Source organism: Engraulis encrasicolus, chromosome 22 (genome assembly GCF_034702125.1).
Source record: "Engraulis encrasicolus isolate BLACKSEA-1 chromosome 22, IST_EnEncr_1.0, whole genome shotgun sequence".
NCBI lineage: Eukaryota > Metazoa > Chordata > Actinopteri > Clupeiformes > Engraulidae > Engraulis > Engraulis encrasicolus.
The window spans coordinates 23,641,833-23,656,001 of NC_085878.1; the positions used below are offsets into that span (position 1 = coordinate 23,641,833).

The following is a 14,169-nucleotide window of genomic DNA, read 5'->3' on the forward strand; positions in this document are numbered from 1 at the left end:
TGCATTACCATGTGACTATAATGGATAAGCAAGATGGCTGTTGGCTTTTCTGCATTTTTTTGATTTATAATGGAGACACGGCAGTACTGATTTTGGCTTCTGCGCATCGTTCGGTTTCGTTGACCTCATTTACAATTGGCTTGATGGTTGGGTGACCAGACTGTGCTGGGATTCAAACCAGGGACACTTTTTGCTTTTTGTCTGGCACAGAACAAGGGATATTTCCAATTGGGCTGTCAATATCATTAAAATTAGCCATGTCTTAGCCACAAAAACCAGGGAACAAAGTGTATTTCCTTGTGTTTTATATAAGGGATAAGATAACCAAAAGCAGAAATGTGTGGTCACCCCCTACACAGAATGCTTTGGAACAGTTTCACGGTAATAAAAGAGGACATTGTGTCACTGGAAAAGAGTACGAGGTGGAGAACGATTTAGTCTAACCAGCAGTTATAATGAAAGGCACATTTTACATCACTGTATACTGGAGCTGGATGCAAAATCAAAAAATGTATTAAACAAAGCCGAAAAAATGTAAATAAAACCGACAGACAGGGGACAAACGTTTCGGGTCTAGCCCTTCATCAGTGTTCCCAGTTTGGCAAACTGGGAACACTGATGAAGGGCTAGACCCGAAACGTTTGTCCCCTGTCTGTCGGTTTTATTTACATTTTTTCGGCTTTGTTTAATACATTTTTTGATTTTGCATCCAGCTCCAGTGTGCGACTCCTTTCTTCCCTTTATCATACTGCTCTTGGAATTACGCACCGAGCGATACGCACAGGATAAGACATTTGGCGCGGACGCCACCCCACCTTTACTACATCACTGTATACCACATTGTAAATGCAAATCTGTGTCCTGAATCAGCTATAGGCAGTGGCAGAACTTGGACTAAAGGCTTGAAATCAGCTGTTATGGAGACATAGACCGATGTGTAAATGGTGATGGTGTTTATCAGCAGTAGACAGCGGTCTGGTTGTTCAGGATGCATTTTCCCTTGAAGCAAGTATAATCAGTGTAATTTCCGCAGTATTAGTGCAACATTTTATTTGCCAAAAAGTACTGTACTCTGGAGATTACACTTGCACAGCTTACACAACAAAAAGCGTGTTTCCAGCCAAAATCTGTGCGGCTGCAACACAGTCTCGTTTACTCGCCCATTAGAGTCGTACTGTAATGTTTAGCGGGCTGCTGCTTGTCAGGTGGTGTTTCTGGCCAGGGCAGATCAATCAAGGGCACGGCAGTGTTTACACCTCACCAACGTGCCGCACCGCTTGCTCCCGACCTGCAGTTACACGCATCGATTTCCCTGGGCGAGAGTTTGCACGGACGAGCGACTCGGAGGTTATCCATACGTGCCCTGGATTGAACAGGCCTGAACGAGGAGAAAGTTAGGGCATGAGGAGGGAACCAGTGTTTTAGGAAGCAGAGATGCATAATTGGAAACAGTAAAAAAAAAAAAATGCTTCTACTGTACTGTATTTGTTCAGCCTGTTGTCTTGGTTGTACTGCACAAATGTTCTAGGGCACAGGACATCTACAGCCCTGGATGAGAAGGCAGGTAGGCAATGGGGAACTGGTACAAGAAGCAGAGTCGGGAACATTGGTTGGAGAAAGTACAAGTTCTGTACCGTATAGGCTCTGCCTGTTGTCTTGTAGTTACTAACTTTTTAGGGCATAGGACATAAACCTGGCTGAAGGGTTGGGCTAAATATGTACAATCAACTGCTTAGTTGAACCTATGCAACCAGTATGTGGCAGAACTTGAACTTTCCGAGCCTGGGTTGTCCATTTCTGGTATTCAGGACGGGGTTCTCATACCAAGAGAACCTTTTAGTCTCCCTGACCTGGTGTCACAGTATCTTTCCAGAAGGCAGTGGACCTTAAAGGGCGTCTGTGGTCAACTAGTCCCTGTGCTCGCTTTACTGGTATTTCTGATGAAATCTGTCAAGTCTGTGCCCTGATCGAGGTGAGAGCGGTCTGCACAGAACTGGTAAAGTGCTTTTGAGTGCGAGCTTGACCGAGTAGAGACATGCTTGGCTGTATAAATACCAGCCATTTTCCATCGGCAATTAATGTCCAGCTGTTTGAAAGAGAGAAGCCGACAGAAACACCAGACTGTGGGCTTTGGGTTTAGCTTTTTTTTTTTTTTTTTAAATTCACATGTGGTCATGGCAGGCTCAACTCTCGATTGGTGGTTGTCTTTTTATTGACATACAAAAGATATCACTTTTCCCCGGGCTCGGTAGGCCCTCTAATATGATGTATGTTGACTGCGTGTGTGTTTGAACAGCTGCTGGATGTTGAAGACCTTTCTTCTTCTTCTTCTTCTTCTTCTTCTTCTTCTTCTTCTTCTCCTCTCTCCCCATCTCTCCATCTCCCACAGTTCAAAGGGAAAAAGCCTCTCTTCGTACAGCTTGTCCTTGACAACATCTGGAGTCTGTACGACGCTGTCGTCACGAGAAGGTGCGCTATTAATGGCCTGTAGCATGTCACTCAGAGCCCTGTGTATTTGCGTGCTGTGTGTGTGCGTGTGTGCGTGTGTGTTCTTCTGTACATGTGTACATTTGTGTGTTGTGTGTGCATGTATGTACAATAGGTGTGTGTGTGTGTGTGCGCACGTGCGTGCGCATGTGTTTTGCACTATGTGTTACCCCGGGAATCCTGACACACCGATGACAGCCGTGTCACTGTATCCGCAGGGACAAGGAGAAGGTGGAGAAGATGGTGGCCTCTCTGGGGGTGAAGGTGGCCACCAGGGACCTGCGGCACTCGGACCCCAAAGTGCTCCTCAGCGCCATCTGCAGTCAGTGGCTGCCTCTGTCACAGGCGGTGCTCTGTATCCTTCCTCTGTGAAAGCCTTACTGTAAAGCAACGCACATCCAACTGCAGAACACACCATGTCCAGGAAGTCAATAGTGCTGCCACATATATTTTTTTTCCCCAACAAGTCGCTGAACCAGCTGATCTTTTGGTGATAAATCAAATGACTGGTGTTAAGCATGGAATACGTGGCAGGAATTTTTACTTTCCCCTCAATCAGTTTATCTACTTCTCTGTACAGCCAAATTCAATGTGGACTACATTCTACTTTCTCAATCAGCTTGTCTACCTCAGTCCTCAACCAATTTAAATCTAGATGCTTCGGCATAGCAAGAAAGGCAACAAAAAGGGACAACAAACATCACTGACGTCAGTATGATTGAGATACTTTGTCCCTGTTTCTTGCTCTGTATCTTTCTTTTTTAGCAGTTGGAGTCAACTCCCTTCCTTTTCAACATTTTATACTGTCGTTGTATGCAAGGTTATTCATGAGCTTGTTTGTATGCAGGGAAATTCTGCACCGGTGATAACCCCAATATATATTGTGGTATGGGTTTTTCCACCTGTCCATGATGAAGTGTTTTGGCTACGCTTCTTGGCTGAAGCTCCTTAACTGTTATGGTGCCTGAAGTAATGTATGGGACAGTAGGGTAACATTTAACATTTGCAAGTAAATAGTCATATCAATTTTAGATAAGATTTTAGATTTTCATGAGTTCTGGCGCAGAATTAGTCATAATAATCGCCCTGTAAGTATTTTAATGGTTTAATTCTGACACAGAATCAGTAATATTACTAACAATGAATCTGCAGCCTTTTTACCTCCACCAAGGACCTCCTTTTACCTCCGGTTGTGTTGGCCTGTCTGTTTGTCTGTCTGTTTGTTTGTTTGTCTGTCTGTTTGTTTGTTTGTTTGTTTGTTTGTCCGCAGCATAACTCAAAAACTAATCAACTGATTTGGACGAAACTTTGTGGAGTTGTTGATAATGACCCAAGGAACAAGTGATTAAATTCTGGTGGTGATCCGGATCACGAACCGGAACCAGGACTTTTTTAAAGATTCTGTTAGCAGGATAACTCAAAAACTAATCAACTGATTTGGACAAAACTTTGTGGAGCTGTTAGCTGGCGGTGATCCGAATCACGAAGCGGAACAAGGACTTTTCAAAAGATTCTTCACCATTCTAGACGCCCCCTAGTGACCAGAAATTGAATTGCGGGAACAGCACAAAAACAAGGCAGAAAGACTTAAGCTAGATTTATGCTTCGGACGCATAGAATCTGCGTCCGTCCGTTTTCTGTCTGTGCGAGTCCACGCCCCCCTCTCAGAGGCTCTGCGCCCGTCGTCGAGCGCCTCGAAAAAATTCTAACTATCCGTCGGACGGACGCGGAGTACGCAGACAAAAAGGCACTATGATTGGTCCTCTCGCTACTTCCTTCTGTTCTGGTGGCAGCGCAATGCCAGTAGTTTGCGAGAGCAGATCTGTATTCTGTTAAAAACTTTATTAATGCCCTGTGTGTAAATGTGTGTAAATACACGAAGCTACAAGCTAAGTAACAAACAATGCATCAGTTGAACACTCGTGGCACAATGCCTGCAGTTTTACTACCGTTCCTCCACCGAATGTAAACACACATAGGCAGAATCAACTGTCTTTACATGCTTGCATTTTCTGCTCGTGAAAACAGACTGGGTATGTCAAATAATGATACCAGTGCATTGCCTTTGCAATTTTTGTGGAAATACCTAGCTAACCGGGATAGAAAGCAACATTGCTTAATAATGACCGCAGTGCTTACAATGTAGTGAAAGTATCCTAATCGTGCAATTTCAAATGTGGCTCGCGACGAGACCTCGGACCTCGCAGAACTCGCAGATGCATGAATACAATGTTGGTTCGTGGCCACTCCCACGCGAGTTTTGACGAGCGCAGTTGCAGAAGTCTAATCTGACCTTTAGGGTGTAACATGGTCAAATGTATCGAGCAGCTTCCTTGGCGGAGGTCTGCGCTCTCTGAGTGCTTCTTGTTTTTTTTCTCCTATGATAAAGTGTTGTGCTGGCTGTTCTCTCTAGGCTCTGTGAGTCTCTTCTAGTAGGTGTATCTCCTTAACGCTGGCTGCTGTAGCTATGGTGTGTGAGAAGCTGCCTAGTCCCCTGGACATGGCTGCAGAGCGGGTAGAGAAGCTGATGAGCGTGGGAGCACGACGCTTCGAATCCCTCCCAGAGCAGACCCAGGAGCTGAAGAGAGGTGAGCATCCATAGGCCTGTTCTCGTCCCATAGACTTGCATATCTTCTAGTGCAGTGATGGGCAACCTGGATTCATTAGCTACTGTCCAGTGCCACATTGTCCAAATGGACGTGGTTTTACCTGTCTAATTCAATTCATTAACTCAGAGCAATCACCTGGTTGAAAAGGACAGGTAAAACCAGGTCATTTGGAATATGTGGCACTGGATTGTAACTTGACACTGGATTGTTGCCCATCACTGTTCTGATATAATAATAACAATGACAACAACAATATTATTATTGTTATTGATGTTCATGCGGCTGATGATGTTGTTGATGACGTTGTTGAGGATGACAATTAATAATCAGTTATAATAATTCTGTTAATCATAAAGTACAGTCATTGAACGTATTATAGTGTTTGCCATCTGTGGTCTCATGGTAGCTGGTCTTGCGATTGCAGGTTGGAATATCCTTCAAGTAGGAAGGTTGTTGGTGCGGAAGTACATGTACTGTATATAGCTATTGCTCTGCATTGTCATCCATGACTGAAATCCCCTAAATCAAGCATCAAGAATTGTTTCAGGGGCGCTGTCCTCTCCTCTCCTTGTACTGAAATGATCTGTTGAATACGTATAATGCAGGGGTGTCAAACTCAAATTGACTGAGGGCCAAAATCAAAATCTGGAACGAAGTCGCGGGCCGAACTCAATACATTTTAAAAATGCACTAAAATCGTGCATGCATACACTTCATACTTATAGGGCCTACACTGTTTCCCATCATATTTGTTAGTTCAAATGTGTCTACACATCCTGTGACACAGCAAATTTCATGTTCAAGTCATATTATGCTATACATTGATGGTGTATGTGGGCCAACTATAATAGACTTTGAAATGATCTCGCGGGCCGAATAAAATGGCTCCTCGGGCCAAATTTGGCCCCCGGGCCTGAGTTTGACATCCCTGGTATACTGTATTGTAAATATACAGACATAGTTTATCTGACACTCACTCCCTTTTACAGTGAATTAATTAGTGTGTCGAGAGTCATTATGTACACTATAGTGTGTGCTCATATAATGAGGTGGAGTTTATTCATCAAAGAATTCAACTTAATTTTTTTTTTTCACAGCTTGTGCTTTATCAGCACCTGTGTGAAAGAAGCCGTTTGATCTTTGCTGGATTGTGCGTGCGTGGTTATGCGTGTGTGTGTGTGCGTGCGTGTGTGCATGCGCGTGTGGAGGGGGCGGTTGCTTTGACCAGCCGTTTTAATGGCCTCTCAGTGCAGGCCTCGTGTCATGTCAGACTTTTTACGACTCTATTTATGTTTCCTCCAGGCTTTCATTTCTTCATTTCATCAGCAGCTTGTGTGAAATTCCATCCGCCAAGGCGACTTCAGGATCTGGCCATAGGTTGCGATATTGGCAGGCGGTGCATCTTTCCAAAGTATTCCAGATCCATGCGCCAGAGAGAGAGAGAGACACGGAGGGAGAGAGATGAAGATAGAGAGAGAGAGGGAGGGCGAGAGACAGAGAGAGAAGATTGAGAGATGGATTGAGAAGTCGAGTTGGAAAGAAAGCAAGACGAGGGGGGTTGAAAGGAGGAGATGGAGATAGATAGATAGATGGATAGATATACAGAGAGGGAGAGAGTCTCCTCTCTCTTTCACCCCCTCCTCTGGTTCCCATCTGTTTCCTCCCCAACTCTGCCCAGCTCTGCTCTGCTCTCAGCTCTCAGTTCAGCCCTGCTTAGTGTAAAAGGCAGCGCCCCGTGGCTCGTGTGAGCTGGCTGGCTGGCTGGCCGCGTCGTTGGCAAAAGGGCATCCAGGCTTGTGTTTGGACTGGCCGGAGATGTGTGACTTCCCGGCTTTATGACATTCATTTTGGGGCTTTATTACCGATTCACCCCCGTGTGCGGGGAAGTTCACATTGGTACTCCTCTCCCCTGACTGTGGCGCTCACGCTGGGCTGCAGCACGCATACATACACGCACGCACGCACACACACACACACAAATTCTGCTATGAAGTCAAACTGCTGGCAGGCTCAGCATACCAAGCAGCTATAGGCTTAGAAAACATTTTGGCTTCATTCTGTTTTCCTTCTGACTTCTTTATCTCAACAGCTTTCTTTCATTGTTTTTTTTTTCCTTTTCTTTTCTTTTTTTTCTTTGTTCTCCGTCCTTGACAGCTTTCCTGGAGTGCTCGAATGAAGACACAGCCCCAGTGATTGTGTTTGTATCCAAGATGTTTGCTGTGGATTCGAAGGTGCTGCCACAAAACAAGCAGAGGTACGTGACTGATCCGACTGTGGCTGAGACCACTAGGCGAGAGAGAGAGAGAGAGAGAGAGAGAGAGAGAGAGAGAAAGAGAGAGAGAAAGAGAGAGAGAAAGAGAGAGAGAAGGACAGAGAGAAGGACAGAGAGAGAAGGACAGAGAGAGAGAGAGAGGGACGGATAGAAAATGGAAAAAAAGAAAGTGTTAGACTCCATCAGATGGTCTCTGGTCTCTATCTTCTTTGCCCACCACCTTTTTTTCTGCGTTCGTTTCCCACGTCTGACACTTCGGCAGGCCGGCCTGTCTTCCCTGTCTCTCGCCACGCACGCGGGCCCCAACACCAACAGACCTCCTCGGCTTCTCCACTGCCAGGCTGACTCATTGATTATTTACATTCTTCCTCTTCCATGAAACCTCGTTCTCCAAACACGGCATATTCTATTTTTGAGATTGGGTTTTCTCCCCCCTTTTCTATCCCCTTTTTAAGTGGGCGCGGGCATGCGCGCGCATGTGCGGTCTCGTGTGCATGTGTGCATGTACAGTATGTAGAGAAGAGTAGAGTTGAGGATCATTTATGTATACATGTTTGTCAATCAAGTAGGTAGCAGACTTCACTCAGGTTTCTTGATAACTTTTAAGGGTGCTGTCCCAAATGAATACTTAGAATCAAAGAAAAGGGGGGCGCACCTCGCATCAATTTTTTCTTCTTTATTTTTGTGCACAATGTATACATGTTTGTGCAATGTCAACTGTACAAATCATATGTCACCATGTCATCTATCATATTTTATTTGTTTTGTAATCTACTGAATTATCTATAATCTGGATTAAATATCTGTAGGTAGGTACATGTTTGCACGTCTGCAGTGTGTGACTAAGCATGTGTTCGCATACATTTGCATGTCTCTATGGGTGTGTCTCTCCACACATGCATCTCATGCGTCAGCGGAGCAGCTGAGCTGAGCTGAGGGGTGCTGATCCCATCTCAGGTGCAGGTGGTGGCGGTGCACACACACACACACACACACACACACACACACACACACACACACACACACGCTCGCGCGCGCGCGAACACCAACACACCAACACACCAACACACCAACACACCAACACACCAACACACACACACACACACACACACACGTACACACGTACACACACAGGCTCCTGCTGCTGGCTGACTTCCCTGATGTTTTAACGTTTGCCAGTGCCCTTTGATCTACAGCAGGTGCTGGACCAGGAGTTGGATGGGGTCGGGGAGTGGTGTGAGCGTGTGTGTGTGTAAGGTGCAGTGGGGGTGTGAGTGTGTATCTGTGTGTGTTTGCTTGTGTGTTTTGTGTGAGGAGGACGAGTCCGACGAGTTGTGTGTGTGTGTGTGTGCAGGTGTGTGTGTGCGTGTGTGTGTGTCTGTGTGTGTGTGTGTGTGTGTGTGTGCGCCTACGTGTGTGTGTGTACGTGTGTGTGTGTGTGCCTACGTGTGTGTGTGTTGATATAAGGGCGATATAAGGGGATAAGTCCACATATCACCCCCCCCCTCCTCCCCTGAAGCTCTGCTCCCCCTCTGCCCAGCACTGCACTGGCTGCCAGATGCCCCTTTACCACCGCACTGGCACACACACACACACACACACGCACCGTCTACAAACACACACGCCCCGTCTACAAACGCACACGCATCGTCTTCACACACACAAGCACACACACACACACAAACATATACTGGCGTGCGCACACACACATATTGACACACACACACACACACACACACACACACACACACACACACACACACACACACACACACACACACACACACACACACACACACACAGTGAGTCATCTACTGTGGGAGCTTTGATCCAGGATGATTTTGCCCCGGTACAAGGATGACGCAAATAATGAGATGCTATACTGGTATGGTAGTCTGCTATCTCAGACAAAATGTCAGTCAATACATAAACACACTTCACATTACATTATACTACAAATAAAGACACTGTTTCATTACATTATATATTAATAAAAGCACATCCTCGAAAAAAAAGTCAGTGTTGTTAGTAGTGTCTCCAATATGTTAATCTTTTATCATTATTTTAGGGGCTTTTTTAGGGGCTTGATCGAGACAGGGCAGCAAAGCTTTTGGACAAGAAAACAGAGCAGTTGGAGGCAGGGGAACAGGTCGGGGAAACGGGCCGAACTGGCGCTGGCACCCTACCTATCCCCCAGCACAGTGCGCCAGCACCTACACCCCCCCCCTCCCCATATTAGTAAATATTCATGAAGACATCACATTTGGCAATAGGCAGCACAGCTTCAATGAGCAGCATAGTTGCATACCTACCCTGGCCACAATCCTACATACTGCGCCTTTAAAGGTAAACAAAGAGCTGTTCACAATTTTCAGATCTTCACCAAAGGACATTATTGACTGTGGACATGATTGAGTGTTTGTGGAATTAAATAAATGCTGATCCTAGGCTGATTCGTGTTGTTGTTGACTGGTAGAATTTCATCAAGCATTATAGCACTGCTTATAGGTTTGCCATTTTTGCTTGATAGAAAACTGGTCACGTGAATCGATGTAGTATAATTATTTTTATGTTTCTTAATGCAGTTTTGCATTTTATGTATAAATTATGTCTAACTAAGGAAGTGCAACCTCAGGAGATAAGGAACATTTAACTGTGTGTATTTCACATATGCAGTTTCAAATGTAATGGACTCAGAAATAGGAAAAGCCAACACAGTAATAATTATTATAGCATGTGTGAAAATTCAGGCTTTCATTTTAATGTCTCCGAACATTACATTAACTTGTCATGGGCCATTTAACTTGTTAGCATGGAGTCCAGTTGTTAAAGGGAGCCGTTTTTAAAGGCACTTGTGAGGCAGACAAAGTCTTCATTCAAATTCAGATGTTTAAAAAAGTAATTGTTTTAATGTTAAATTCACAAACAAAAGCCACATGTCAGCAGAGCAGGCAAGCAGGTCAAACCCGACACAAGTCACAGATTACCTTATTACATTATTATGTATTCAGTACACCAATGGTGGTGCTCTGCAGCATTGTTTCGGGACCTACCTAACATGAGCATCCACAGGAATCATCAGCCAGCAGTACTCAAGCACAACTAGGATTTACTCAAAGTAATGGCTGCTAAAAACCAACCTGACATTAGGATTGACACTGTTGTACATTGTTGTGAAAAATTGAAGCTGCACTTGAAGAACAGAGCCCCTTTAACAAACTGCAAGCATGTGGGTGGATCTGTTCTTTTTGCAATCTCCCAGCAGCCAGTGGCACAGGAAATGGCCAAATAGAATGAGGAATAGATTCCATCGAGAATCAACAGATTCGCAATGCAGATGTCATATAGTCACACAAGAAAGTTACTGAATAAAAACAAGATGCCGGTCATTGCAACAAGCCTGATGATTCAAACTTTTACCTCAGACTACACCTGGAATTATTTATGGAAACATAAACATTGGGTTTTTAGATGGGCCTGCGGTCTACAAAAAATAAAAAAAGACATGATTGAAATATCAGTCCGTGAAATCGCGGTGTGCCTGCAAGGTACTCTGAATTTGTTTTGGATCTCGGAAGAGAAGAGTGGCTCTGAATGCATGAATCAAATAACAAAGAGGCTTTAGCCGTCTACAAAGGTTGTTCGCAAACTCCCATATCTGCCCATGCCGATTAAACGGTAACACAGGTGCCAAACCGTGAGCCCTTTTAGGGTTTGTGAGGTAATGCCGAAATGAGCTTTTAAGTAAGCCTCATTGTGGCTGGAAAACTCTTTACTTTATTCTTTCAATTTGGTACAAAAATCTGTCAAAACATTTTCCATGCAGCTGAATATGTTTTCTTTACTGTGCCATAAATGAAGAGGATATACACTTACAATGCTGAATAAACACATCTGCTGCAAATGTACTTAAATGCACTGGACATTCCAGTAGAATAAGTGTAGCAAGCAACCCCTCAATGCAAGATTCCATATTGCGGAACAATACCAAAGGTTCACACATTGAAAATATTTCCCTTCTTCAAGGTCGAGGATATGTGGTTTTGGCTGAGATTCAGAGCGTCTGAATCAAAAGTATTCCTGCTCTGCTTGTATTTATATCTAAGCCCCCACGTCCCCACCTCCCTCTTCATGATCCCCACCTTCCTCCTTGGCATTTTTTTGTGTCTACTTTGTTCCTCCCTTCTGCATCCTCCTCCTTGCATGTATATCTAAGCCCTCCTCCCCACCCCATTTCCGCAGTCTCTTTGCTTGAAGTTACTGTATAAGCCCAAGTCCTGGCCTCCAATTCCACTCACCCCCCTACCATATCCCACCTATTTGGATTAAGTCGTACAGGTACGGATGTGGAGGGAAGACACAAGCCCTCCTCCCCCTCCCAAAGCCTTGCTTTCCTGCGCGCATATGTACAGTATCTCGGACCCACTACCCCTCGGCCACCTATTGGGATTGAGTCATGAGCATTTGTATTGATAATTGAACCCCTTCCTCGTCACTTCCACACTGTCCTGCTTGCATGTACAGTCACATCCTCCTCATCACACGTATTTTCTCCAACACACCCACTGTCCCAGACATGTCCACCTATTGGGATTGAGTCATGGGTAAGGGTATTGAGCGTAAGCGCTTCCTACATTCATATCTATTTATATTTAACCTCTCCTCACCACCTGCTTGAGCCATCAACGTCATACCTACCATCACCACCAAACCTGCCCTCCTAGCCATCTGCTATCTATTGGCTATTAGGATTGAGTCATGGCCAAGGGTCTGAACCATCTAGATGCCTATCCCCTCCACACATTCCACTCTTTTGCAGCTTGCATGCATACCCACACCATCCTCACATCCACCCATCCATGACTGCACGTACTGCATATACACGCCCTCGTCTCCAACTCACCACTACCCCTCGGTTGGCTGTGAGGATTGAGTCATGGATGGGGGTCTGGAGGGCAAACACTTTTCTACATTTCTTTCTTTCTAAATATTACGGCTCTTCCCCTCTTCACCTCCATGATCATCTCCTGTTTACCCCTCAGTGGGCTGTTAGCCTTGATGTTATCACGGGTGAGGGTCCTGTGTGGAGGGTAGACACTAGATGGAGCACTAGGAGTGTTTACGCTGCTGACACACACACTGCTGTGCTGACCTGCTGCTAGGGCCACATGGCCCACAGAACAAGTCCTTTGTTCAGGGGAAGCATGGTGCTGCGAAGGTGAGGGATGTAGGGTGGGGGTGGGGAAGAGGAAGAGGAAGGGCATTGAATCGGAGGGGGTATGAGTGAGGGGGTGGCAAGATTGCCTTCGCCTGTGGTTTCTTACATCCTTCTCTCCGCTTTTTATTTATTTATTTATTATTATTATTATTTGAAAGACCCCATTTCTCTGAGCGAAAGCAGCAAGTGAGTGGGTGGGTGGACCCTGTTGAAGCTAACAGTCTCTCTCTCTCTCTCTCTCTCTCTCTCTGTCTCTCTCTCTCTCTCTCTCTCTCTCTCTCTCTCTCTCTCTCTCTCTCTCTCTCTCTCTCTCTCTCTCTCTAACATGTCGAGCTGATTTAAAACTAAATAATTCCAGCCTGGGCTCTCAGTGGGGACATGCTGAAGTGCCTTATTCTTCGGGCCTACTGTTTTTCACGGGAAGTGGTTTCCCATCCCTCCTGCCTCCCGCTGAAAACCGTCTGTGACTTGTGACTGTGACGTCTCCACATCTCCAGCTCTTTCTCTCTCTCCCTCTCTCCCTCCCTCTCTCCCTATCTCCCCTCCCTCTCTTTCTCTCTCTCTCTCTCTCTCTCTCTCTCTCTCTCTCTCTCTCTCTCTCTCTCTCTCTCTCTCTCTCTCCCTCTCTCAGACAGACAGTACCTGTCTGTGGCTCTGCTCTGCTGCCGACCCGTTTCTCTCCATCGCCTGTTTTCCATTTTTCCCCCATTAAAGCAAAATGGACCCAAAAAAAATCTACAAGACAGGCTCCGGGTCGTGATGCACTCCCGGCAACATGATGGATTGATGTAGCGGAAGATTAGCCTGCTTCTTCTTTCTTTTTAAAGGGGGGACAACCAGCATCAAGCTTTAAATAAAGTTCTGCTTGCCGTATCGGCCTCATAAATCTCTTCTGGGCTTGTCAGCCAGGGGCTGCACTTGTCGTCGTCGTCGTTGTTGTTGGACGTAGGTTGATCTGTCTTTCTGGGTGCAACATACTAATACGATTATAAGGATCCAAGATGGCGGCAGGCGGCGCGTGCATGTGTGTGCACTTGAAAGGCCGGAGTGACAGTGGTGCGTCGGGTTGAGTCATTGGAAGCAGATGGCCGCAGGAAGCGGAGAGGATGGGCGGTAGCCATTAGGGCTCTTTGTGTTGGCCTTAATTGCCTCGCCTGCACAACATGTGGGAATATTATGGGAAGTGGAGGTTGTTGTTGGAGAGCCTCATATTGCACTGTACTCCGTCTCCGCTAACAAGTAGGCAAGGCAAAGGCGAAGACGTTAGTGTTCGCGCAGCCAGCCAGCCAGCAAGCATCGCTGGTCTGGTCACGGTAAAGATTACGCTAGACGACGAGAATGTTTACTTTGGAGCATTTGATGTCTGGAGGAAAAAAAAAAAAAACACTACAAAGGAAAGTTGCAATTTTACTCTTTAGATGTTACAAATTGTGGGTTTGCGGTAATTAGATATACGTAATGGTTTCCTCTAGTCGTTATTGTTATTTTAATTACCCTGAGCTCTGACTGACCTGGGTGTTTGTGGGAGTCTGTGGTTGGGGTCACTGTGGGTGATTAAAATGATGAGGCCTTTTGCGCACTCT

At 45.5% G+C, this 14,169-nt stretch overlaps 1 protein-coding gene across 1 annotated transcript in view; it reads left to right on the forward strand.

Moving 5' to 3' along the window:
* Window positions 1–14,169, forward strand: part of efl1 (elongation factor like GTPase 1) — a 124,012-nt gene that overhangs the window by 8,344 nt on the left and 101,499 nt on the right. The window contains exons 9-12 of the mRNA XM_063188826.1: window positions 2,390–2,469; window positions 2,706–2,842; window positions 4,953–5,075; window positions 7,251–7,350. Of these exons, the coding sequence (XP_063044896.1) occupies window positions 2,390–2,469; window positions 2,706–2,842; window positions 4,953–5,075; window positions 7,251–7,350 (440 nt within the window). The remainder of the gene's footprint in view (window positions 1–2,389; window positions 2,470–2,705; window positions 2,843–4,952; window positions 5,076–7,250; window positions 7,351–14,169) is intronic.